General features: G+C 39.7%; 3 protein-coding genes across 3 annotated transcripts; 1 reads left to right on the top strand and 2 right to left on the bottom strand.

Moving 5' to 3' along the window:
- Nucleotides 1–331: 331 nt before the first annotated feature.
- LOC141692579 (phosphoinositide phospholipase C 6-like) lies at nucleotides 332–5,764 on the bottom strand. The gene is made up of 12 exons (XM_074497469.1): nucleotides 5,129–5,764; nucleotides 4,483–4,679; nucleotides 3,897–4,032; nucleotides 3,523–3,798; nucleotides 3,380–3,433; nucleotides 3,187–3,291; nucleotides 2,488–3,066; nucleotides 2,201–2,412; nucleotides 1,984–2,101; nucleotides 1,580–1,729; nucleotides 1,416–1,502; nucleotides 332–868 (listed from the first exon to the last, which is right to left on the bottom strand). Exons 1-12 carry the CDS (start codon nucleotides 5,453–5,455, stop codon nucleotides 575–577), a joined length of 2,535 nt encoding a protein of 844 aa, XP_074353570.1. The 5' UTR covers nucleotides 5,456–5,764; the 3' UTR covers nucleotides 332–574.
- Nucleotides 5,765–14,891: 9,127 nt separating this feature from the next.
- On the top strand, nucleotides 14,892–15,386 carry LOC141691317 (uncharacterized). The gene has a single exon (XM_074496049.1). The coding sequence runs from the start codon at nucleotides 14,892–14,894 to the stop codon at nucleotides 15,384–15,386; it is 495 nt and encodes a 164-aa protein (XP_074352150.1).
- A 2,305-nt stretch (nucleotides 15,387–17,691) lies between these two features.
- Nucleotides 17,692–20,021, bottom strand: LOC141691316 (uncharacterized). The gene is made up of 3 exons (XM_074496048.1): nucleotides 18,802–20,021; nucleotides 18,240–18,673; nucleotides 17,692–18,147 (listed from the first exon to the last, which is right to left on the bottom strand). The coding sequence occupies exons 1-3, from the start codon at nucleotides 19,568–19,570 to the stop codon at nucleotides 17,692–17,694; spliced, it is 1,659 nt and encodes a 552-aa protein (XP_074352149.1). The 5' UTR covers nucleotides 19,571–20,021.
- Between the last annotated feature and the right edge of the window lie 7,706 nt (nucleotides 20,022–27,727).

Here is a 27,727-nt window from a genome sequence, read left to right as displayed (position 1 = left end):
CAATTAATCACCTATGGAAATATAAACAAAGAAAACATGCAATCTCACTGTAAAATCATTGGGTTGTGGAGGGCACCACAATCCCAGTATCCCCACCATTAAGATAATATTTACTCACCTCTGGTACCAAAAAATAAAAATAGTAGCACCCATTGAGTTGGAACCTTTCATAACTACAAAATCCACTAGTACATGGGATTTTACCAGATGAGATTTTTTTAACAATCACAACTCAAAAATAACTGCAACTTTTATTATTTCATTCATCACTTGCTGTTTCACCTAGTAATAACTGATATGTAAATGTGGCTGTAACTGTAAGCCTCTAACAGATTTTAAATTTAGCTGCATAACTACTGAAATGCCCATTTGCAGATAAGTATATAACTTCAGTAGACTAAAATCAGTAGGCATTGGGAACATGATACAACATATTTCTCTTCACCTTTTGTCACCTAACTACATGTAAGCTGCACAAGAGAAAATTAACTGTGGGGAAAAAAATCACTAATAACAGATGCAAATCGCAGACGCAAACTAGGCTAACAAGATGGTGAAAGCGCATGATGCTTTTTTATACGAACTGAAACCGCATAAGAAGCTTAACAGATTTATATTTCACACCCTTTTTGTCATGAAGTGGAACTGCTCGGATCCCAGATTTGAGTTCTGTCACAGGGAAACATGTCTGTCCACCAAAGTCATCTTTTTCGGACCTGTCATACTCTTGAACTACTATCTGAAGCAAAGCTAGCTCTGGTACTGTCAAAGGAAACTCAAATTCTTCATCCCATTTTGGAGTCCAATCATCCTCAATGATTCTTGTTTTATAATTTGCTATATCTGCTGGTACTCCAACTATGCGAACCTGAATACTTATATTTGTCAGCCTAATTTTTATTTATAGTGTTAGCTATCTCTGTAATAACATTTATTTTAAATATTACTCTCCTACGAATTTTGAAATCCTGATTACGCCAGTGTATGCAAACACCAACCAGTTTATCCAGCTTTCAATATCTAAAGCACAAATTACTAGTTGTAAAAAAATATTTCTGGTTCCTACTCAGATTCACAAATATGCATAAAATGAAGTTTCTCAATTAACAGTAACTAAAATTTCCAGGTTACAAAAAAATCTAATCAATTGTTTTATTAGCATCGAACATAAGAAACAGATCTTGCAAGCTTATACTGATATCATTATTCTTCATATATCAGTCAAATAAGGGATACAAAGGCATTAAAGTTTGACAGCAAAAGGTAATAATTTTTTTTAAAAAATAAAGGCCAGGATCTGTATATTAGGTTCTCTTCAGGAAATGCAGTACAAATACAAAATATTCAGTTTAGGCTTGCAGATTGAACTTAATTAGCAATTGCAAACTTGAACTAATGCATACTAAGTTACCGACCTTTGTGTAAAAATCTGGTGGCGAGTATGCATCAAAGTGTGTCTGGCTGAAATCGAGACGCCATCCATCCCCCGAGTATACTTTTACCTATCAAACCATTGACTGTTATAAGGTAGTTATTGTCATTTAAATGAAATTCTTTATGAAAACTGCTATTCACTCACCTTTAAAGTCATCTTTACAGGCAATTTTGCTTTAGGATCATATACCTCATTTGGGGTGTTCTTCATAAGAAGTTTAGGTTTTTTCACATAACCACAACCACCATTGGCTCTAAACATTCCATGCATCAACCACAGTAATCTACCATATCCCTGTAACACAGCATTGTATAAAGATGACGATTGGGGAAAAACGCTATTAATCTATTTCTTCTGCATTCTTTCTCCTCTTTGTTTTATTGATGTCTATTATAATCGTACTATCATAAGATTTTATTTTTTTTTGCATACTTTGCTAATTTAGTACTAAGATTAGGTTAATTTTCAGATCTTAAATGATGTATTAATGACATTAAATGTGTAAGTAGAGATAATATATATCCAGGTACCTCGACTCCAAAACTAACCTGCATATTGAATGCGACCATCTGGGCTCCAACCATCCACCCAGTTAGTGGCCTAAAATTTGAGGATGTTACACGAGTCCCCTTTGGGTATACTCTCACTAAATTTTTTTGTGTAAACCTAAAATATATGCCATATTCAGATATATGTGATAAAATATGAATGGTAAATTAATTATGTACTTCATGAAGAAATTTAATGTAACAAACTAAGAGTTACCTAACTATATCAGTTCCATAAGATTCAGCTGCTCTTGCAAGTTCTTGTTCGCTTAAACTAAGACGCCTAACCTTATCAACTCCAACTATTAGTGTCCTCCTTAATCCATCCCTCGGTTTTTCTGCATGAATTGCAATGAGATGCTTGTAGGCTGATGCTGTAAGTTGGAATTTGTTGCCATCATCGTCCACATTAGCTTGATCATCACCGTTCTGCAATAAAACTAGGTTAGAAGGAACAATATCGCAGAATAATAACTGGATATGACAGTCTTATTTTTAGCTCACCCATTCACCAACATCAAGAAGTGAAGAGAGAGGCTTGCGTCCAGTTAGCACAAGCTGGTGAGGTTGTTTGGCGTTAACAAGGTGACTATCAGGACCGTTTTCATTCTTATCAACATCACGAGTTTTAGCTGCAAGACTATGTTCTTTTTCTGGTGTTTCATTCTGCTTAGGATGTTTCTTCACTATACTGTTGTCCTCAGGTTCAACAGGTTTCCCAAGCTGGCCAGATTGGTGAATGTCTGTAATGCAGTTTTCCGAATGTTTATCAGTTGTCCCAAGTTGGCTAGATATTTGGTTATCAACATTATGAACTTCAGTATGTTTATCATTTTTCTCGAAATTGCTGGATTTCTGGTCGTCCCTGCCACAATCTTCAACATGTTCATCAGTTTTCCCTAGCTGCCTAGATTTGTTGCATTCTGATGTTCCTACTTTATCATGTTTATCAGCATCCCCAGGATGACAAGATGTATTGCATTCTGATATCTTGTCTTTATCATGTTCATCAGGTGCTTTGAGCTGCATTGATTTCTCGTAGTCTAAACTGCAGTCTTCGGCAGATTGATCAGACGTCTCATGCTGGAATATATTATTAAGAGAAATTTAAATGTTCAACACCCTTATCAACAATAATTATTTAGATTAAGGAAATCCACACTTTTAAAAGTGAGTCTGAAATAGTACTTAACAACTGCTCACCTGGTCAGGTGTTTGAGTTGCAACCTGACGCTTATACCCTGGTGTCCCTTGCTGGGATAATGTCTGACTGCCTGAATCATCTCCATCACTATCACTCTCACTTTCCTATAGATTATATCAGTTGTAAAATGTGAAACTCGACAAAAATATAAGGGATGAAAAAATGTATAAACTCGAGTTTTTTTAATCTCACCTTGTGGCCAACTGTTCGTATTACATCCATATGCTTAATTTCAGATTCTTCAAGCTGTCGAGGTGTTTAATTTTGAAATAATAATTAAATAATAAATAATTTATAGTATAAATAGATAAAAATGTATTAGCTTCTTAGCTCACCCCTTGTGTATCATTCTCATTGTACAACTCCTCTGTTGTGTCTTTTTTAATTGGGGAAGCATAATCCTTCTCTTTTTTCAATGGGGAATCAGTATCCTTCTCTTTTTTCATAGGGGAAGCAGTATCCCTCTCCTTTGAATTTTTTGATTCAAGGTATTCTTTTGGTGGTTTAGTCGAAAGTATGATACGATGTTTCAATTCTTCAGGAGAAGGGAATTCAAGGAAGCATCCTGGCTCGGGGTAATAAAGAAGTTCTCCAAATATTCGAATTGCCATCTGGAAGTGGATCAGCAGACATCAGTTGTAATATATTAAAAACTGAAATCAAGGAAATTCTTCTAAAAGGTGCATTTGTTTAAGTATTAATATCTAACCTCTGCAACCTTAGCCCGAAGGCTTGGGTTAAGGTGGTCCTCTAAAGTTACTATAACAGGATAAGGAGATTTGACAAATGCATGCTCTGTGATAGACTGGAAGCATTTATCGAGCCTCACCGGAGTAGTCAGGGTCCTATAATTCATAAAAAAATCCAGTTACTTCAAACAGCTACAATGAAACGGATTAACAAACCAATTCAATTTAAACATGGATTATAATGTACGAAAATTAAGCTGAGACCATATCGATATGGCATCAGTTATCAAATTACTGACAATTAAAACAATATTAGCCAAGCTGCCACACCATCATTTTTAAATGTCTTAAAAACTTTCAGCAGCCTCTCTGGATCAGTGTTAATGCCATAACGTATAATCACAAAGTTCTGATAACTAATCTCACTTGTGAAACATTTTGTTTATCAAACCATTGATGTCTTCAACATAAATTTCAGGCATCAAGTGGACTAATACATCGCTGAACTAAATCATAATAAATAATCTTCTATCTTTCACTGTATAGCAGAATTTACAGACTTTTAAAGCAAACTTACAAAATGGAAAATTAAGAGCATCAGTGTACCTCCCATGAAGAACGTGGATGTCATCTTTTGTTGAATTTGGCCATAAATCAAGTTCTATTCCCCTCACGCCTCGTTCAAGAGCATTTATAATCGGGACATCACTGCAATCACTACTTAGCTGGTTTCCAGTTAGGTAAGAATTGTGTCCAGTATATATGAAATAGTGCTGCAACGGAGCAGTCATATCGTGGTGTACCTAGAACAATAGAAGTATAGAACTTGTCAAAGATCAAGCACTCATGTATATATTGTCTAAATAACTTACATATCAGAATTACAAGACAAAGAACAAACAAGAAAGTGCACTAACTGTGTTGAATGCATGGCAAAATATACGGATTAATCAAAAAGAAAAAGAGATCCTGGAACATGAATTTTAAACAGTGTAGCCAGATCAAGATCACAACGTAGTTACTCCCTCCGTCCCAAATTGATTCTTTTATAAAACTTATACATCCATTTTGATCCATTTTTGCAGGAATGGATTTATTTCATTTTGCTGTTTTTAACTATACAATTAATCACATAAGCGGATTCTGAACACAAACATAAACTCGAAAATGGCACATGAATTTGATGAACAATATGCAACAGTTTTTTAACCAATGCAATAAGAAAAGTTTAAACATGGGAGAAAGCAATAACCTGCGAATCTATGGGAGGATTGAGTTCATGATGGAAGAGCAAGAAGAAAAAATCATCGACATCCAGGGTATTCCGAGTGTACTTAACCAATTGATGGCGTTGATTTAGAACCTCTTGCAACAATTCCTCTGCATCCAAAATACTGAAATTTGCTTCACATTGATATTCAATCAAGAATTTCAAAAGTTGATCGGACGATAAATGATTCCCGCCGTCGGAATAAACGTTAAATGTTTCTATAACATCCAGCGGCGGCCCAACATCGGTCATTTTAAACTTTCGATTAAAACAACCGAACATCTTGTAGTAATTGTAACTTCCCGCCATATCAACCAAATTAAATATATGGCCTTCTACATATGCAAAAATTATTGCATGTATATCAATTATGTTTATGTATCATCTACGTCTAATATGTGCATGTATGCCTCGTGTGTATGATATTTTTGTAGGTATATGAATATGATTGCATGTTGAGAGTTTTCTAATCAACATACATGAAATTTTTAGTTAAACATTGCAGTCTAATTTTAAAATTTGCAGGGTGAAAGGTGAATTGATGTTATGATGAGAGAGAAAAAGTGAAAATAAACAACAAAATGTGAAAGTGGATTTTGGTGAAATTTTCATTTTTTGAGTTCTTTGGAGGGGGAGAGGCTACGAGTTTTTGAAGGAAACGATGACCAAAATCTGAACACGTTAATGTTAATCACCAGAATAGGAGATTCAAGATTGGGCTTTGATTTTCTTTTGTTGTTTTGGGCCAATTTTGATGTTTTTGGATCCGAAATGATTGTGGATGTGTGCTAGTAATGTTTTTTGTGATATGCTCATGGGTTATCTAACCAGTCCAAACTTATGTACATAAAACAAAGTAATTATCAATTTCTTTTTGTCCAAATTATCATTTTTATTTGTGATTAATCGTTGTTGTTAAGTAGTAGCGCGGTAGTTAATTTTTAGGAAAATTAAACTTGTACACGCAGGTTTTTTAAAACTATTGTCATAAGAATTTTTTTTTTATCATTCAAAAGTTAATTATCTAATGTTATATTAACTTTTTGTATAATAGGTAAAAAAAAAAAGAAATTATACCTTATTTTCTATTTAAAGTTTGAAAAATATAATTTTGAACTATGTAAAAGTAATAATTTTTTTAGTATTTTAAAATACGTGTAGATACCCAAAATGGCAAGTATTTAAATAAGGAAAATAATAAATAAAGACATAAAATATATGAAGAAAAAATATATATTTCACAGTTGTTATAGCGATTTTAATACAGCTTCATTTATGTAAGAAAACGATACCGTTTCAAAATTTTGTGGAGCCTCTGGATGGTTGAGAATTGAGATATAACACAAATTACAAATGTGTAGTTTTAGCGGTAGGGTTAAAGCCAGTATTGTTTGTGGGGGGGCCATATCTATTGATATAATCGAGCTCGGAAGAAACCCTAAGGTGGCAATATAGTTTAAGGTTTTAACTACAAACCGTTCAGTGTGCAATCCGTGTGCGCAGATAAGAAAACCTTTGTTTGTCTTCACATCAACTGACTCTGTTTAAAATACTAGTAATGACAAATTACTCATCAGTACAAGCAAATTAAAAGGTGATGACAAATTGACAATTAAAACTTCTAAATTATTCATGATTGTGTCTGTATCGGTCTATTTACATGTGTTATGATGGAGCTAGGTTCGATTTTTGGTACGGATAATATTTTAATCTCAGATTTTTGTTAACAACGTAAACGTTGTTAAAACACATATCAACTTCATCTTAAATTTTCATATGGCAAGTTTAATTTTGTTTTGTCTTAAATAATAGGAACCGAATGTAAATACGCGTGTGACGATCATAGCCGGTTGTGAAAAATATTCCAATTTCGTTTATGGGTTTTAGTTTCTAGGTTGGATCTTAAACCTGCTATGAGTATCAAAATATGCTAAGCGGCTTGGCCTCCAGAATCCAGCTTCGTATATATACCCGTGTTCCAAGAATCGCTAGGTGTTCTTGGGCGCTGATAATATTTTCGAAATATTAATCGGCAAGTCGGAGATTAATCGGAAAAATATAAATATTATTTTTAATTTTTATAATTATATAATGATCAATATGTCAAATATTTGTTTGAAAAAAAGAAATTAGAATGGTATTAAACAATATCTGCACACTTGAAATTCGTTATTTACTAATTATTTAGTTTACAATATTAACTATATTTTAATTCGCACTTCTAAACTAATTACAATATATCATTTTATATTTTAAGTGAGAAAATAAATATATTAGATTATTTGTTACTTTTTACAAATACTTTGTATTGGAAATTTGTATGATATATTGTGAAATTATAAAATTAATGAATTAAAATCAAAAAATGTAAAAAAATAATTTTTTAATAATTTTCCACTTACGACCGATTTTTGACTGCGTAATCATGATTTTTAAAAAAATGTCTAAATCACCGCCAATGTCCGAGTCGGGTATTTTACCACCGCCTAGGCGGCCCGCATAGAACGATTTTTAGAATACTGTATATATCACGGATGACAACAGGTGGGATTGAATAGTGTTTTGTAAACTCCAAATCCGATCCGTTATGTTTCGGTTCGGTTCGGTTCGAGTTCGGGTCCGGGTCCGGATATTGAAAATAAAAATCCAGGTCCGATCTTTCGGGTTTCGTGTCGATTTCGAGTTTAATTCATATAATTTAAAAATAATTAATTAAAAATAAATAAATTTATATTATTAAACAAATATGTTATATAACGCATTTTATTTGAATGGTAATAATACAAAAGTGATATTTTATATATTGTTAATAAATGGTTGGTAAAATAGCCGGGGTCTTAGTCTTACTTTTTCAAATTTAGGTTAAAGATTCGATTCAATTATGTGTGTTCATTTGTTTAATTAAAAAATAGTAATCTACGTATATATTTATGTAATTCAATATTAACGTCAAATTTAATAAATTTAATTGTCAACAATTATCCAACATATCAGTAATAAATATTAAATTTAATTATTTGATGTATATAAATCATGTATAATTGGTATAAAATTATGTAGAATTTGAATATGTTATCAAATTTTATTCGGGTTTCGGGTTCGAATTGGGTTTAGAACGGATTTCGGGTTTCGGGTTGGGTATCGATTCGGTATATCTAAGATCCAAATCCAGATACAAACTATTTTGGGTCTATAAATGAGATCCGGATCCGGATCCATATCCAAAAAATCGAGTTCAGGTATATCCAAACTGATTAGAACGGGTTGGGTAAAATTGTTATCCTTAATATATATTTCTTTGAGTATTGTAAATGTGTAAAGCTTAGAGCAATTCTAAGAGTTTAGTTATTTGAAATCTTAAAGTACACTATAAGGAATATGGGAAAAAAACTGTTCAAACAGTATTCCAATGATTACTTAAATCACTAAGATCCACTAAAATGTTCTTCCAATTCCGTGTTTTTAGAGCATCTCCAACAACTTTTTAGTTAATTCCATAAATTTAATATAAAAAATTGGATCCTAGTAACTCTAAAACATCAATAGCTATTCTCACCTCTTAAAACATTACTTATATTCATTCCTTATATAATATTTTATCATTAAAAAATATCATTATTACATAAAATGAAGAAAGAGAAAGTATTTTTTTCAAATATATATTATAAAATAAAATTTGAAGATGACAAAAGTTAGCTATAGATAAGAAATTAGAAGAAGATTTTATCGGATTTTTTTAATTCATATTTCTTATATTTTATTTTAAGACTCCAAATAACTAAGAGTAAGTCCAACAATGTCCTAGTTCAAATCTTAAATATAATATAAAATATTATGTTGTAAACTTGGGATATGTTTAAGTAAATTCATCTGGTGACTTATCCTTACTATGAATTCAATATTTTTTTACTTATGATCCATTTCATTATTAAAATACAATATATAGTAGAGAGAAAGAGAGTTTTCAAGAAAATTTATCTTTTTTTGTCAAATGCCCTATTTTGAGTTGGGACATTATATGGACTTGCTCTAAGTTTTCCTGGACTTGCTCTTAGTTAACCTCTCTCCTCTTATAAATTTTATTTTATAATATATATTTGAAAAAAAAAACACTTTTTTTGTAACAATCATACTTTTTAATAAAAAAATATATTATATAAGAAATGAATATAGAAAATGTTAATAAGATGAGAATAGTTATTGATGTCTTAAGAACAACTCCAATAACTCCTCTTATAAACTCATAAGTCAAAATTTGAGGATTTTGGCATTAAAATGGTCTCCAACAATGTTCTAACTCATTCTAAAAAATTCCGGATCTCTATATCCTTACTCACTAATGAGGAGCTCCTAACATTTCCTCAATTTTTATATTAATAAATAATATGTTCATGCACTTGAATTTTGTCATGTAGTATTTTTATTTAATTAAAAGAATAAAATGTTAATAGAGTGTATTGAAGAGAATTGTAGGAGAAATAGTACATTTTTCTCTTCTAAATATTTAAGAGTTTATTAATTATAATATTTTTAGAGAAAAATTTAGGAATCTATTCGAGGTGCTCCAAGTTATTAAAATTCAATATTTTATATAAATTTACAGAGATGCTGTTAGAACTTTGTTGCACAAAGATGTAGGGAAGGAACAAAGAGTTAACGTCAAAAAGAATTTGGAGAGATGACTTATATATATTTAACTTGTGCACAAATGCAAGCATTTAACGTTTTTACACATCATTTAACAGTTAAGCTCCGTGTTTATGACGTGTAAAACTAAGTAGATGAATAATTTCACATTATTTTATTATATCCCCCTTTAGTCCCTTCGCTCTCCAGAAAAAGCAAATTTCACACATCATTCATCAATCTATCTTTTCCCTTGAGCTTTATTAGTTCGGTTGCTGGATAACACTAACTTCTATAATTTAACTTAGAAAGTTATTATACTCGGTAGGTTATGTAATAGTAGCAGTTAAACGAAGAATTGAGCAGTTGAAACACCGAAGAACAAGACCTCCATATTTTTTTTTCCTTGATTACAGGCACTCACGCATTATGTATTTGACAAGTTTCAAATTTTCGACATTCAGTAAAGTGGGCAGAATTTTCGACATTCAGTAAAGTGGGCAGTGAGATACGAGTACTTCCACGTAACTTTTTAATGGAAAACAGTAAAAAGGGGGACATGTGATGGTTTTGCTTTTAGAAGTACTCCCTCCGTCCCAATTTATCTGTTTTGTTTGATTTTTGATGGTGTGATTAATTTGATTGCAAAAAGTTAAACATGATAGATAAATTGAGACGAAGGGAGTAGAAGAACAAATGCAAAACTCATGTTGGTTATAGGCCCAACATGGCTCATCGAACGAAGACCCAATATGCGATTAAGCTACTGGGCCGAAGGACCTTCAGGCCCACGAGACGAAGACCCACATTATTCCCAGGTCAAGTCCCACTCTTCTTACAGACCGTTGGAAAAATACAAGGGACATAATGCCCCATTTTCACTCCCTCCTTAATGATTTGTAACGGCAGGACATTCAAGGCAGAATTGGGTATAAAAACCCTTGTGAAGTAAGACAAAACAGACACATTCTCGTAAACACTATGCTTTTCTTGTATTATTACCCTACCCTCACAACCAGATTCTGATTCTCACACCGGAGGTGAATCGGGGGTACAAACTCTCGCATTCTCTTCACTTTCAGGTACAAGCCGAAGCCACCTTCAAGGCAGCCGAAGCCTGTTCAAGCTCCCGAAGGAATCTGGGCGTAACATTTGGCGCCATCTGTGGGAACTACGAGAGTTATAAGCTGAGAACGAGACCATGACAGAAACAATTCATGAACATTCACCGCCGCCTGGTTTTACCGACAAAGGACAACCGTCCTCCCTAGTCGACGAGGACGGGGTTATTACACTAACTCCTGAAGAAGAGGCCTTACTCCTAAAGATCCGGGCAGAAAAGGCCTCGGAGAAGGGTAAGGCCAAAGTTGATCAAGTTGACAAGGAAGCGGAAGCGCGAGCCAAGAAAAGAGAAGCTGATGCGCTCCGGCTGAAGGCCCTGCAACTGCAAAGGGAGGAAATTGAATTGCAAGAACGAACTTTGAGGGAAGCGATGCGGGCCGACGAGCGCGGCAGAGCGAATAAGGATAGAAGGGAACGTAGGGTGTATGACGAAGAAGATAAGTCTGACTCTGATTCGCATCCCCGGAGGAAAAGGACCAAACAACCCTTTTCTTCTGATTCAGATGAAGAGCCTGATGGATCCCGCCTCAGGCTCAACCGCCTAGAGAAGGCCCTGTTCGGTGATAGAATGCCCGATCGAGAACCTGTTGTGACACAAGAAATCGAGCTATACCGAACCCCCCCAGGCGAAGAGAGACAATTCCCTAAGATGAGCGAGTTCAATGGGAAAGGAGACCCCGAGGACCACTGTGAAAAATATGAACTCCTGATGGTTGGGATGGGCCACAATGATATTATGTTGTGCAAAATGTTCAAGACTTATCTCAAAGGGTCTGCGTCGATGTGGTACAAGCCCCTAAAACCTCGGTCCATCAGGTCCTACGAGCAATTGAAGAGGAAGTTCTTGAAGTACTACCCGCACTTATGCCGAAAGGCGAAGGATACTGAAGCCCTGGTCCACTGCCGACAGAGGGCGAATGAAGAGCTGAGGGATTATCTCGCTCGGTTCAAGAAAGAAGCGGGGATGGTCACTAACTTGGACAAAATCAAAGCAATGGGCTTCCTAACGGCGGGGATGGACCCCTATAAAGGTAAAAAGCTTCGCTCATCTCTTTACGATTTTCCCCCAAAATCACTGAATGATATATATGTAAGAGGCGAGAATATTCGCCGAAAGATGGAAAGTATTGGGGGGTTTAAAGATTCAAGAAGATACGACCGATCAAAGCGAGCCGACAGATATGATGGCTCAAGATCAGGATCTGACCGAAGGGATAGCAGGAAAGAAGGAAGGAAAGAAACAGATCGTGGGGCCGAACGGCGTCGAGATAGAGATTCGGCCGTATTCACTCCTTTGAATGCGCCGATCTCCAAGATTTTCCATGAGATAAAGGGCAAGCCAGGATTCGTTCGCCCCGCCAAGATGAAGGTCCCGAACCCCAAGAAAAACCCCGATAAGTACTGCGACTATCACAGGCACAAGGGGCATAACACAAATGAGTGCTATCACCTCAAAAAGCTCATTGAGCGCATGATCAAAGACGGCGAGCTTAATCAATTCGTCTGAGATCTGAGAGATAGGTTGGGGCCGAAGGAGAACCAAGAGGAGGAGATAGAGGCCGATGAGCCAGAACGAAGGGACAGGATAAGGAGCGAAGTAAAAACTATATATGGGGGAAACATCCTGGATAAGGATATTAAGACAGTAAAAAAGAAGTATGCCCGGCAGGTGTACAACCTGTACCAGTTCGGACAAGCAAAGCCCCATATGCCCATGACCTTCAGCACCGAAGACTACGAGGATGTCATTCGCCCGCACGAGGATCCTCTAATCATCAATCCTATCATCGGGCAGAATAAAATATGGAAAGTAATGGTGGATACAAGCAGCTCGGCCAACATACTGTTCCACAAAACCTACTGCAAGATGAACTTGGCCAGAGAGCAACTAGAGCCCTGCAATGAGGCTCCCATTTATGCCATCGGAGGGCATCCCATTCAGTTCGAAGGAACGATTACTCTACCAGTCCTCCTAGGCAAGTTGCCATATACCGTCGAAAAGTTGGTAAAGTTCTATGTAGTTCGGATCGAAAGCCCGTACAATGCAATATTCGGCAGGCCCTTCTTATCGACCTTTGAAGCAGTGGCGTCTATACCCCACCTTAAACTTAAGTTCCCCACTGAAAAAGGGGTAGGAGAAATGAGGGGCGATCAGAAAACCGCCCGAATCATAATGCTCGAAGACCTTGAGAAGGATCAGGAATACGAAGGACCGGATGGAACCGGGAAGAGAAAGCGGGCAGAGTCCGAACCTAGCGGAAGCCGGGAAATATTGAACATCGAGTTGGAGAAATTTGGGGCCGATCTCTCCAGCCCGATCGTCGAACCCGACGCGGAGATCGAAGAAGTGGAATTATACGCGGGCCATTCGGGAAATATGGTTCGGATTGGAAAAAACATGGGGGCGGATCTGAAGACAAAGGTAATAGCTGTCATTCAGCAATACCATGATGTGTTCGCCTGGGGGGCGGAAGACATGCCCGGATTGGATCCCAAGATGGCAACGCACTGCTTGAATGTGTAGCCCGAGGCCAAGTCGGTAAAGAAGAAGAAGAGGACATTTACAGTCGAACGACGGAAGGTCATAGAGGCCGAAGTGGAAAAATTGTTAGAAGCCAAATTTATCGAGGAAATTGAGTATCCCGACTGGCTAGCCAATGTGGTGGTCGTCAAGAAGTCAAATGGGAAATGGAGGATGTGCGTGGATTACACGGACCTCAATAAAGCATGTCCGAATGATCACTACCCCTTGTCTAACATCGACCAACTGATAGACGCCACGACAGGATATGAGGTACTTAGTTTTGTGGACGCTTTTTCTGGTTATCATCAAATTGCTATGAATGATAGGGATGTGCCCAAGACAGCGTTCATAACTCCGAAGGGGACTTATGTTTATATTAAAATGCCCTTCGGACTAAAGAACGCTGGAGCCACATTCCAGCGAATGGTGAACAAAGTCTTTAAAGAGGAGATCAGAAATAACATGGAAGCATATGTGGATGATATGATAGTAAAATCACTATTCCAAGATCATGCCGAAGACTTAAAAGAATGCTTCGAAACACTCCGAAGGAACAACATGAGGATCAATCCGAACAAATGTATCTTCGGAGTCTCTAGTGGCAAGTTTCTCGGGTACATGGTCAGCGCCCGGGGAATAGAGGTGAACCCAGAGAAGATCGAGGCAGTTATTAATATGGAACCTCCCAAATGCATCAGAGACATCCAGAAATTGACAGGCCGGCTCGCTGCCCTTCGGCGTTTCATTTCCCGGTCAGCCGAGAAGGCACTCCCCTTCTTCGCCGTACTCAAAGGGTCAAAGAATTTTGAATGGGGGCCTGAATGTCAAAAGGCATTCGAAGAAGTAAAAGAATATCTAACAAAGGCACCACTCTTGATGAGGCCCGATCCGAAGGAAACCCTTCAGCTTTATCTAGCCGTGTCCGACAGAACTCTGGGGGCCGTCCTTGTGAAAAACTACGAAGGCAATCAGCATCCCGTGTTCTACGTGTCCCATGTCCTCAAGGATGCACATACAAGGTACCCCAACGCCGAAAAATTCGCATATGGGTTGGTTATGGCCTCCCGAAAATTGTGACATTATTTTCAAGGCCGAACGGTCCAAGTTGTCACCAGCCAACCTCTGAAGAAGATTATGACTAGGCCCGAAGCCTCTGGAAGAGTCGTAGCATGGTTCATCGAACTCGGGGAATTTGATCTCGAGTACGTTCCCGGAACGACAATTAAGGCTCAGGCTTTAGCCAACTTCATGGTTGAATGCACATTCTCGGGCCCGAAGGATTTTTTACCTGACGAACAACTAATCCGGATCCCAGGGAAGTGGGAACTTTTTGTAGATGGGTCGGTAGCCGGAAAAAAGTGTGGGGCCGGCTTAATCTTCTCCAGCCCCGAAAGATTCGAGATATGCTAAGCCATAAGATTCGACTTTCCTTTGATAAATAATGAGGCCGAATATGAGGCCCTCCTCGCAGAGATGAAGCTGGCCCGAAGCCTTGAGGCGAAACACCTAAGGGCCTTCAGTGATTCCATGTTGGTCGTGAAACACTTCACGGGGGAATATGAGCAAAGGGATCCCCGAACGAAAGCCTATGCTGCCAAGGTACGAGATGCTTCTTTATCATTTGAAACCTTTGAACTAAGTCAAATTGGCAGAGAGAATAATTCTAATGCAGACGCCCTTTCCAGGCTAGCTTCGGTCGAGACACAGAACTTAACTGGTTCTATTTACCTCACTGAAGCCAAGACGCCTTCGATCGAGAAGAAAGAATGTCTTGAAATCCACCAGGGGAGTGACTGGATGACCCCCCTTAGGAACTTTCGGGAGAAAGGCATTCTACCATCAGACCGAAAGGAAGCGTTGAAAATTAAATACAGAGCATCGAACTACACAATAATTAATGGGCGGATGTATCGCCGGTCAGTCAGTCAACCCCTTCTGCGATGTTTGAACAACGAAGAACAACAATAGGCTCTAGAGGCAGTGCACGAAGGAATTTGTGGCGAGCACCTGGCTGGTCGGTCGCTCGCCTTTAAAATTCTCCGACAGGGATTCTTCTGGCCCACTCTGAGAGCCGACGCCAGCGACTATACAAAAAGGTGTGTACAGTGCCAGCTGTTCGCCACTGTCCCGAAACAGCCCCCAGAAGAAATGACCTCTGTACTAAGCCCTATTCCATTCACTGTATGGGCCGTGGACATAGTCGGCATACTACCAACTAGCACGAAGCAAGCGAAGTACTGCATAATCGCCATCGACTATATGACCAAGTGGGTCGAAGCCCGTCCTCTATCATCCATAACCGAAGAAGCCGCGAAAAAGTTCTTCCTGGAACAGGTCATTCTCCGATTTGGCATCCCGAAAATGTGCATTTCATTTAATGGAATTCAGTTTATTGGGAACAAATTCCGCAAGTTTCTGCACCATTTCGCAATTGAACAGAAATTTAGCTCAGTCGCCCACCCACAAGGAAATGGGGCAATCGAGGCGGCAAACAAAGTGATATTCCGAGGAATAAAAAAGAGGCTGGGCGAGGCCAAAGGAAGATGGACGGAAGAACTCCCTTGGATCTTATGGGCTTACCGAACGACCCCTAGGATGTCAACGGGAGAAACTCCTTTCAGAATGGCCTACGGAACCGAGGCCCTAGTTCCTGTCGAAGTGGGCTTGGAATCATACCGAACCGAGACCTACAATATGGAAACTAATAGCTTTGGGTTGAGGGCGAACGTAGACTTACTAGAGGAGGAAAGGGAAGCTGCCCACCAAAGGAGCATGAGGTATTTACTACAAGCGGCACAACACTATGACTCCAATGTGAAAAAAAGGTCCTTCGGAGTCGGAGACCTAGTCCTAAGGGAGTTGGCCGCATCTATGCCGGCCAAACAAGGAAAGCTCCAGCCTCACTGGGAAGGGCCCTATAAGGTGATCGAGGTCATTCACCCTGGAACATATAAGCTCGAAACGTTGTCGGGCGAAGCAATCAAAAACACTTGGCACGCCAGTCGCCTTCGAAAATTTTATCAGTAAGAAATTTCTTAAAAGTTTGTATTTGAATTATGTGTGAAGAATTTAAACAATTCGACTATAAATAAAGATGCATTTCCTGTCACATTTCTTTATTTACACATGCCGCGGTCGCCCGAGTATTATCTGAGGGCGATCCCGAAGAAGATAAACCCTACAGCCGCCCTTGTCTAATTTGTTAAACATGTAACATAAAGGGCAATCACCCAAAACTCGAACATCCTTCACTACACTATTATGATTCAATTTACACATGGTAAACACGAATTAAGGGCCTTAAGGGGCAATCCTAGAATAACGCCCTATCATTCGTCTTCCCTTATTCATTTGATATTAAAAAGTCCGAGGGAACCCCTGACCTGGGGCAATCTAAAAGAACATGGTCCCATGGTCCTTCGGCCTCAATCCTGTGTTCTAAAAAGGACCCAAAACCTGGTCTAGGGGCAATCCCGAAGAAGACCTCCAGGCCGAATGAACCATGACATGCTGCTCTAGGGGCAATAGCTGAAAGACCAGCATCCCTGTTCCCTCGCCTAAATGAAGTAAAAGAATTAACAGCCCGAAGTCACCTTCGGCCTTTAACCCTTGGGGCCATAGGGGGTAGTAAGACAGCAATTCACTTTATTAAGATCGTTAAGGCGAATGAATAAGCCGAAGATATGATTAATTATATTAAAATTGTTAAAATTATTAAGGCGAATAAAGCCAAAGATACAATTCATTTTATTAAAATCGTTAAGGCATCAATAATGCCGAAGAGACGATTCATTAAAATTGTTAAGGCAAATGAAGCCGAAGATACAATTCATTTTATTAAAATCGTTAAGGCATCAATAATGCAGAAGAGACGATTCATTAAAATTGTTAAGGCAAATGAAGCCGAAGATACAATTCATTTTATTAAAATTGTTAAGGCATCAATAATGCCGAAGAGGCGATTTGTTTTAATGGTTAAGGCGAACGAAGCCAAAGATACAACTATTAAAAGCAATAAATATGAGACAGTGCTGACAAAAGATGGAAGATACATTAAAATATAAAAGTCGAAGGCTAGTTAAATTACAGAAGCTCGAAGGCAGGAGTACCAATTACAAAAGGAAGGAGTACCGATTATAAAAAATAAAAATACAAGTCAAGAAGATGAACGAAGAATGCCGCTGCAAGAGTTGGGTATGACCATGGAAACACCAACGGCAAACTTCGCAACAAGATCATCTTCCGTCATATCAAGCACCTCAGTGCTGAAGGCTTATGCTTGTGGGTCTTCATCCGAGAGCTCTTCATCTTCGCCGGAGGAGATAAGAGGGACTTCGATTGCTGACCGGCCGATAGGATCCTCCAGGTTGTCATCCAGCAACTGCTTATAATCCCAGTTCAGGCCATGGGCCTTCTCCAAGACATAGTCAGCGCCGAACTGGAAGCAGCGCTCCTCCGTCTGGTCCAGCTGCTTCTGCTTCTTCCGAAGCTCCTTTCGGGACCTCTTCAGCTGGACGTTCCGGTGGGAGATCCTCCGGTTCACCTTCTCCAGTCGGGACTTGTCCTCCTTCAGCACAGTGGCCTCGCCGTCCAGGACCTCGTTATGGGCTTTCACCCTTACAAGTTCCTCCTCGGCTACCGTGGCCCTCCTCTCCAGCTCCTTCACCTCGGCCATCCGAGTCTCCATATCTCGAACTTTATCCTCCACGGCTGCGGCCCAAGGAGCAGCCTGCAAAAAAGACAAGACAAAAACATTACTAAAGGGTGCCGAAGGAAAAAAGACGGGCGAAAGAAAAAAAGGGAGAAAAATTAAAAACATACCAGGGACAAGAAGGACAGAAGCTCCGTACAGGCCTCGGTAGCAGAGGCCGAAGCAAAGGTCGGAAGATCGACCGAAAGCTGGAGGCCATGACACAAGTCCGAAGCCACCTCCTTTGTGGATTGTCGGGCCGGGTACACAATATGGTCGGACGTTAGCACGCCCCACCCTGGGAGATAGGAACGCACGATCCCCTCCTGGTTACGGGTACGGTTAGAAGGGTTCCCCTCTCCCATATACTCCAGACCGTCCCCTTCCTCGGCCTCAGAAGCCGCACGAGATTGGCGGGGCGGCGAAGCCATCTCGGTCTGAGCCGTCTCCTTCGAAGGATCTGGCGTAGCCCTCCCTTCGGCGGCCTTCTTCGCCGCCTCCTCGGCAGCCCTCCTCTCAGCCGCCCTGGCCTTTTTCCTCTCAATCAAAGCCTCTCTTGAAGACACTGAAATGTAAAAAGGAAGCAAGTCAGTCCAAGTATATATAACCGAATGCATAACAAGGACAAACAATTATACAGGTGAACAAAACTAATGAAAGAAAAAATGAAGGAAGAAGTTTTGTTACCCCTACCCCACAAGCTGAAGAGCCAGTCCTTTTCCCGAAACTCTCCGGGACCCAACTTCTTCACACTGACGTCCACCAACGCCGTGTAATTCTCCTTCTCCTCCAAGGTCAGGCTCGGCATAAGAAGCAGCGAGGGATTCACATCGCACCAAATCGACATGGCAGCCAACCGCGGACCACTCACATAACACCAATGAGTGTGAGTGGCATTGTTGTTCGAGTTGGTCTCCATCCAATCAGGTCGCCCTGCTCGACGAGCGATGGTGTAAAAACTGGGACTCTTCGGGTTCTTCCGAAAGTCATAATGATACCAGAATAGACGAGTGTTAGGTGCGATCCGGGCGTGGAGGCATCTGTTCTGAAAACAGTTAATATGGATGAACCCATTTGGGTCCATCTGTCCGAGGGCGATGCCTATCTGGAAGAAAAGATGCTTTATTAACTTCAGCGGAGGCACCCTTAGGCCACACTTAAAGGCTGCTTCTGAAACTCCCACGGCACAGCCTCCGTATCCCTCCGGCACCCCGGGAGTATCGTAGATCCTTTCGTCCTCCCTTGGCGCATACAGCCAACAGAACCCTCGAGGGACGGAATAATCATCGTACATCTGGACCACGCGCCCCTTCGACATCTCTGATCGATTGTTGGCCACCGGATAGTCCGCGGACGAACCAGAAAAGGCCCGTCCCGTTCGCTCGGGGCGAATATAAGACGTTCCCGCCAAGCTGTTCAACAAGGGGTCCCAAGAATCTGGGGGGCGGTTCGCTCGGTCCATGTCCCTGTACTCGGAAACAGAGAGACATTAGTCCATGTACTCGGATTAGCAGACATAAGATAAAAAATAAAAAACTGAGTACACGTCCCAGGACAGAATGAACAAAAAACTCGGAGGTGGTTTCCGAAGGTTGTTCCTGGGGCAAGCCAGCCCGAAGGATGTTCTTGCCCACAGAGAACCCTTCGCAAGTATCTCGAACTCCGGGCCACATGTTTACGCCCTGGGTCGGCTCCCGAAAGACGTTTGAGAACCAAGAAGCCCCGAAGAACGTTCTTGGCCAGAAAATGCCTCGTATGCCATCTTTAAACCCGGGGGCCCCCCTCAAATTGGTAAAACCCAGAAAAACTTCTATTACCTACCCAGAAATGCCCAAAACCCCCAAAAAAACACAATAACGCACGCATAAAACCCAGAAAAACCCCATAGACTCAGAGCAAAACCATTGAGCCCACATGCAAACATCATAAAACACAGAAACTTGCATGCAAATATAAAAGGCAACTGAAAAGCAAGAAAAGGGACTTACTTATTTGAAGATGTTCTTGGATTGAAATGGGATAATCTGGGAAGACGGAGTTGTTGTTGCCCGTGATTGAAAAATTCACCGCAATTCGTTACCGTGTGTGGAGAAACTGAAAGTGATAAAAAGAAAAGGAAATGCACAAATGGGCTTATATAGGCGCCTAAAATGAATTCAGAAAAGCGACGTTTGGGGATTTTTGAAATAGACGTCCCAAATTAAAACGGTTGAGATTCAACGGCTGAGATTGAGCCATGGAACGACGTGCCAACAGCTGTCGCATTAATGCACTGCAAGTCCCCACAAGCTTGCCACGTGTACGACCGAAGATCGAGGCGGAACTGAAGCGGTCGCCCTAGGGTTCTCCACCCCAATATGGGCCGAGACCGGTGTCCGTCGGCCGACCCGAAGGCCCAGCCGAAAGACAGGGACATGTTGGTTATAGGCCCAACAGGGCCCATCGAACGAAGGCCCAATATGCGATTAAGCTACTGGGCCGAAGGACCTTCAGGCCCGCGAGACGAAGGCCCACGAAATTCCCAGGTCAAGTCCCACTCTTCTTACAGACCGTGGGAAAAATACAAGGGACATAACGCCCCTTTTTCACTCCCTCCTTAATGATTTGTAACGGCTGGACATTCAAGCCAGAATTGGGTATAAAAACCCTTGTGAAGTAAGACAAAATAGACACATTCTCGTAAACACTCTGTTTTTCTTGTATTATTACCCTACCCTCACAACCAGATTATGATTCTCACACCGGAGGTGAATCGGGGGTACAAACCCTCGCATTCTGTTCACTTTCAGGTACAAGCCGAAGCCAGCTTCAAGGCAGCCGAAGCCAGCTTCAAGGCAGCCAAAGCCTGTTCAAGCTCCCGAAGGAATCTGGGCGTAACAACTCCAAATCAAAAACAGTAAAATTAGCTAAAAAAACTGTATGTGTTAAGATTTAAAAAAAGTCTCTCAAAAAAAAATTAAGAACAAGGTTGTACCGGAAAAAAATTCTGGTGCCCTGGGCAGTTGTTATACAGGCAGATGATCATTAATACATTAAAAGTGTATATGTATTAATCCAGTACGGAGATTAATTGAGTCTCAGGTGGAGATGGCTGGTTAGGCTAAACAGGAAGTGTCACGTTTTTTGAGTGGTGGATCAAGGCCTGCTAAGTTGGTCTTAGTTTGAAATTTTCTTTACCACACAGTGACCTTGACTTAGAACGCAGCCACATGCGGCGGCTCATCAACACAACACAAGATCAAATGTATGCACCCCTAATTAATCACTCTCAACCTAAACACATTAGCTAATGATCCCGTGAGAGATTTTGGTCAATGATATCGTTTTAGTCAATCATATAATATTTTATGCATATTCTCCAAGTTTTCATACCTATAAGAAATTATATATTTAAATTAGAGCATTTCACTGCACAAACCATCTTCAAATTTTTATTTTTTTTATCGTAGTTAACCTGCAGCCGCTATCCTTCGGGTGTGTACGGAGTAAACTCTACGGATTCTCGTAATTTCCTGCAAATCACGTGAATCAAGATAAACAGTATTTAAGTGATAAATTCTGACTCATCATAAATTCTCCGAAATTCGAACGTATAATCAAGAAAATAATTATCTTTTTTTTAAACAACTAAGTCAACCCCTTCATCTTCAAATTTCATCCTTATCAAAAATCAACTTTCTAGTACTACTGCATGTATCTATTTTATAAATTTTGGTAAAAGATAAGTGTAGTAAGTGTAACTAAAACAAATGTTTGCTTAATTAGTTCATTATCAAGCGTCTGTCGTTGACAATTAGCGTGCCATAATTATTTTTATTGAAACTCCTTTCAAGATATGTGTGTGTTGCGTATCTTTTGGGAATTTGGGATTGAATATAAAAGATAATCTTAAATAAATAAACATAAAATAAGTATTAAAAGAAGTCATGCTAAATATACAAGCAATAACCAAGCAACCTAGTAATTCTCTTTCAAATTTTATATTAATAGGGTGCGTTTGTGTGTTCGTCACAAAACTTTACAAGTCAACTTTATCGCCTATATCTTGTAAATTAAATGTTCAATTCGGTGGCGATAAATTTGTGGCCATACACGTATTAGAGTTTGAATAATATTTGGGAAATTTAGAAAATCACCAACGTATTGAGGAAATCTCAATGATATATCATTTTATAATTTATATATATATATATATATATTAGCAAATTAAATTTAATTAATCATGTTACAAATATTACAAATAAGTTTAATACAAAAAATGAACTTAATCTCGATTATTACCTTTATAAATCGGCCAATATACCCACAAACTTGGTAAATGAATTTGTATAGATGGTTTTAAAACGAATTTATAATATTCACTTAGTGTCACCCCGTTATGATTGGGTATAGATAATAAAAAAAAGGTGAGTGTAAATATTAGAAAAGTTTCAGTTAATTTCCTGAAATCCACTAATTTTATTTTTAAAGATTTTAGCTATTTATAAATCGACATGAACATTTTATGTGTTAAAAGAGAGAATTTCGTTTAACAGTTTTTCAGAGGTTAATGGTCGGAATAAAAATCAAGGGTGATATTTTTAGGGTGGAGGAAGGTTGTAGATGGTGGTGGCTAAGTTTTTCGATGACTCCCGAAGAAAGAATACAATTTTCTTTATTTTTCGTCAAGTGTCAACCCATGTCTCATACAAATGTCTACGTCTTCTATTTATAGAGATCAAGTCTCACGTAATTTTTGGTAAACAAGTTATTAGGCTAGAGTTAGGTTTTTTTTACCATGTAGCCCGAGCCCATATATTTGTCAGGCCTTTAGCCAACTAGTCACGTAAATCTCGACCGACACTACATGTTTCCTACAATCTCACAGCATCTCCGAATTTCTTCATGTGATTGTATGAATATCCCGTGTCGGACCCAAAATTTACGAATAACTCAGTCATCTATGAGTCATTTTTTATATTTAGATAAATCACCTAATGCGAGCCGGCCTGGTCACCTCGGCTCGCACAAACTCTTTTTTTATCAATCTGTCAGCTCTCTCTTTCATAATCCCACTTGATGCGAGCTCGCGAACCCAGCTCGTATGTGGAGGGGCTTATTTTGTAACCCAATTCATATGCGATGCGGGCATGATGTCATGTGATGGGCTTGCAGTCCACTAATCCTGAGAATAAGGTGATGCGAGCCCACGAGCCCATCACGCACTCTATAATCAGTCTTCCTTATTTGGGCCCATGTGTTATGTTAATGCATAGTGAGCTCGCGAGCCCAGCTCGTTGAGTCTTCTTGTGACTTAAAAACCCACATTTCTTAACATATGAGCGAAAGTGCGAGCCCACCACCCAAGCTCGCGCTTTTCATAGATTTAGGCTCAACTGTCTAATATGCTCATGAGGACCTGTTTAGGGCCATGCCAAAAAATGGGTATAAGAACTATCCTAAAAAATTTTGGTCGCATTTGAGGCTAGAAATTTTTCAGCAAAGCGAGCCCACAGGGTCGCTTTTTACCAACTTTGTGAAGAAGAAAATTTGAACAAGTGCTTAACACAATGCGAGCCGAGGAGGGTGCCTCGCATCCTTCCAACGGTCACGTCCCTTGAAAGGTTTACAGTTGTAAGACAGCCGTCATGGGGATCTATGTCATCCATCAGGATGATGACACGTGTCAAAACATCTTTCTCTCTCCTATCCTCTATAAAATTGAGAACTCCACTTACCATTTCTTACTTTTTCCAAGAACATTAACAAACTCTTGCCATTTTTGCTCAAGGATCTACCACGACAAAAACAATCATCACCATAAGGACCGTTCACAGGCAGCGTTATTCTCCGGCGATATTCAGGATCTTCTTTGGGATTATCTACAGGTACCCTTTTGATCCAAAAGCATACACTTTTATTGTTGTTTATTTATCAGTTTGATGCATCATGCGAGCACACACTAACTGTTCAATGCGAGCCCATTTTGGCACACACACTCAACAATCGTAATGCGAGCCCACTGGCTCGCGTAAACTGATAGGTGCGACCCCGTTTATTCGTGTGCGATGCGAGGACACTAATTTCTTTAATTTTACTTTTGTAATTTATATGATTATGGGCACACAATAACTTTCACCATCCCCTATAGATGTCGAGTGCGTATTTAGCTCGCTCTTATGGCTCGTCCCGCTTTTCATCGAGCCCGGATCGCTCCTCTGCTACTCATTCCCCTCTCAATCAATATCCTCTGAGCAACGAGGCTCCGAAGATTTTCAGCACGAGCTAACTTCTATTTCTGGTCGCCTTAGCCAACCCAGCTTTGCCATTACCCCGCAAGGGGCCATGAACATAGCCAGGGTGGATAGCTCGATGTGAGTTAGTGGCTCTAGCTCGCTTAATATGAACCTCGACCCCAACCCTGAGGATTATACTAGGGAAACCAACATTTATGACTAGAGGAAGAGACCCGTAGATCTTTCAAATATTCTTAGCTCGCTTGGAGTGGAGGATATCCTCAGGAGCGAGCCTACTCGCATGGATAAAGAGCGAGCTGATGAGATTCTTAGGGGGATGGCCCAGGAGAGAGAGGCTTGTCTTAAACTAGTTGCGGCTACTTCTATCGACCATGTCCATCTTGATTCTGAATCTACTAACACCGACCTTAGAATTGCCTATTATGATCTTAACAAAGGAAAAAAAATCAGTCCCCGAAAACTATCCCATTTTTGGGCTCGAGGGTGAGGCGGATGGCTCACATTGGTCATATGACCCCTAGAAGTGAGGATGTGGCATATCTCAAAAGCCAAATCAATGTCTGTAACTACAACTATGTCCTCGAGGCCTTCCCTGAGCCATATCTTCCTACTTCCCAACCCGAGCTTGAGGATGAAATCATTTTCAGAACATAAATAAGTTTAGATGGAGAGGAGAGATTGAGCTTAGCACAAGATAAGGTGAAGGTCTTAGCTTACTGCGACCTCGCGTCCTCGCTTACCCGAAATACCTAGCTGATATTGTGGATCAATTTCAGCTCGAAGGTCATGTTATTCTTCCACGCCCCCATATGAGATGTTATATATTCAATCATCCTGAAAATGGTGGTCGAGCCCCCGCATGATAATTTCCACCTTCCTGCTTAGGCGAGGAATTTCCTTCCCTCTTCATCCATTCATCAAGAACGTGTGTGAGTATTACCAGCTCGCACCACTTTAAATTAATCCCAATGGATACAGGGTTGTCATTGCCTTGTACATCATGTATCACAAATGCCAATTCCCTCCTCTAACTGTGAGGCAGCTAGGCTACTTCCTCAACTTGAAGCACTCAACAAATGACTTCGGGTAATTTTACATGTCTGTCTAGCCGTGCTATAATAAAAAAATTATATCACAGTGGGCCAAGCAACTCAGAGAAGTTAAATAGCCCATGATTCTACATCCATAAGGTTCCTCGAGTTCAAACCCATTTTTATTACAGCCCATGTAAGACAAATCTCATCTGGTCGCATTTCTTCTTTTATAATAGATTATTTTAATAACCTATCATTTTGTTGATCATCAGGCACCCAGCCTCGCACTGTTCTCCACGGGCAGGAAAAGTCAAACGCGGACAACCTTCCTGAGCTCCCGGTTGGGACACGAACATCCGCAAACTTATTACCACCTCGAATCTAGTCGAGTGTGAATTTTTAAAAGAGGGAGTAAGGCTTACTCCTTAAAAGAAAGAAATCAAAAAAGAAAGCCAAAAAAGGCAAGTGCATTGGGCTCGCTTTGTTATATATATTTTTTCATTTCTGCACGCATTTTTCATTTAAATTACTTGCATCCTTTTTCATGCATCTTCTTCCTGCTCGCATTGTGTTTATATTTGACATTATTTCTTGTTTATAATTTCAGAAAAGGTTGTTTCTCTAATCCCATTCATGAAAAAAGTGGAGGAAACCGCTGCATCACCGGGCCCGACCCAACAAGTGAAAGCGACCACAGCGACTCGCACACAGAAAATCCCTCTCGCCCACCGAACAACTTTGACTAAGCATCTCAAAAGCGGCCATTCCTCTCCCAACAGATTTGAGATTGACTTTTAGTGAAGGCTTGGCTAAAGGCAAGGTTGTGATTTTCTTGAGACTTGTCTGACTTGTGGTGATTGGAAATTTTAGGAAAGAGTTGGATGTTTGTTTATATAAAAAATTTGGCTTAGAAGTTAGAAGTGGTTGCATGTTTAAGATATTTGATGTTGAAGGTTGAGTTGAGGTTTGAGCTGGTTGTGTTTGGTTTTTTAGGGTTTGGTGTGATTCTTAGCCATCATGATTCTTTTTACTCCTCCTCTCACTTCTTCTCTTCTTCTCCTCATCTTTCTTATCATCCTCATTCTTCTTCTCTCCACCCTTACTGCCAGATGGCTTAGTGAATTGACTTGGATTTGAGCCAGAAGGATTTTGATCATTTTTCTTCTGCTCATCATCATCCTTGTCTTTTCTTAGATTATACTGTATATTTGGCAGCATGGTGTCAGGGTTTACAACATATTTCTCCAAAATGTTTATCATCTCCACATCTTCATACTTCTTGTTCTTTTTATGCTTCAAGTCAGACTGCAATGTCATGATCAACCTCATGTTTGATCTGACACAATGTTTGGGAACAAGAAGATGTATGGCTTGTTTGGTCATTGGGCAGCTGTAAACTACTCCTTGGTTTGGATATAGATAAGCTTCTGGAAAAGCTTCTATCTTTGCCTTCTTAAGCTCTTGGAGAAGTTGAGTATCTTATTGAATGACTGGATTTACTTTGTCAATCATCACATCAAGTTCAGATGCTCTTAGAGTTTGGAGATTTGTGAGAGTCACCTGAATGCACCTGTCTACACCACCATCATTGATGTTCATGACAATCCTTTTCTCCATAAAGTTATCAATCTTCACTACCACTACCCTTATGAAGTTGATGTTCTTGGCCAAAGCTTTCTTTCAAGTCACATAGTTGTTTTAAGAAACACTCTTAGTGCTGCAAGAAGGTCATTGAATTCCTGATCTTGATTTGGTTATTCTGCAGCCCTTTAAAGTCTTTCCTTTCCAACATCAATTTGAGCACTTGAGATTTGACCAATTAGAACAGTCTCTTTAACCTTAGATTTAGTTTTTTAAATTCTAGCCTCAATCACCCCCTTAGTCTTGGTGACATTCATGAGGAAGAGAGTTGGAATTTCAGGCCTCACTTGTTCAGGTAGAGAAGGTAATGGTATGTTGAGTTTCCCCATGATGGCTCCCAAAATAAAAAAATTCTACATTTGAAGATGCTTGTGGGAGTCCACCAATGTCTGGATATCATATTGTTGACTCTTGACTAGAGAATTCAAGGCATAGACTTGTGCATTAAGTGAAGCATTGGAGGTCTGCAATTCTGAGACTTGGATTTGGAGAGATTGAATTTGCAGATTTGTAGAAGTTGAGCTGGTAGATGTTGAGGAGCCAAAAGTTGCTTCCACATCCTGTTTGATACCATCCATGAGCAATGCAGAAGGCTCATATCTGGTCTGGTGAAGCTGGTCCAAATTGACCTCTGAGTCATTTGCATTGGTCATTTGTTGTTGGACCACTTCATGAAGAGCAATGAATGACTGTTTCAGACTCTTGACT

The sequence above is a fragment of the Apium graveolens genome, chromosome 10, assembly GCF_009905375.1.
Source record: "Apium graveolens cultivar Ventura chromosome 10, ASM990537v1, whole genome shotgun sequence".
Taxonomy (NCBI): domain Eukaryota; kingdom Viridiplantae; phylum Streptophyta; class Magnoliopsida; order Apiales; family Apiaceae; genus Apium; species Apium graveolens.
The sequence above is the reverse complement of the archived record's forward strand: the minus strand, read 5'-3'. Positions and strand labels throughout refer to the sequence as shown.

Excerpts from the sequence above, each read along its gene's own strand:
- LOC141692579 (XM_074497469.1), bottom strand. The coding sequence starts at position 5,455 with ATGGCGGGAAGTTACAATTACTACAAGATGTTCGGTTGTTTTAATCGA. Across the intron at positions 4,680-5,128 it reads ATCCTCCCATAGATTCGCAG|GTACACCACGATATGACTGC; the intron begins GTTATTGCTTTC and ends CTATTGTTCTAG. Across the intron at positions 3,292-3,379 it reads TACGAACAGTTGGCCACAAG|GAAAGTGAGAGTGATAGTGA; the intron begins GTGAGATTAAAA and ends TATAATCTATAG.
- LOC141691317 (XM_074496049.1), top strand. The coding sequence starts at position 14,892 with ATGAAGCTGGCCCGAAGCCTTGAGGCGAAACACCTAAGGGCCTTCAGT.
- LOC141691316 (XM_074496048.1), bottom strand. The coding sequence starts at position 19,570 with ATGGACCGAGCGAACCGCCCCCCAGATTCTTGGGACCCCTTGTTGAAC. Across the intron at positions 18,674-18,801 it reads CTGGCTCTTCAGCTTGTGGG|TGTCTTCAAGAGAGGCTTTG; the intron begins GTAGGGGTAACA and ends TTTACATTTCAG. Across the intron at positions 18,148-18,239 it reads TTCTGTCCTTCTTGTCCCTG|GCTGCTCCTTGGGCCGCAGC; the intron begins GTATGTTTTTAA and ends TCTTTTTTGCAG.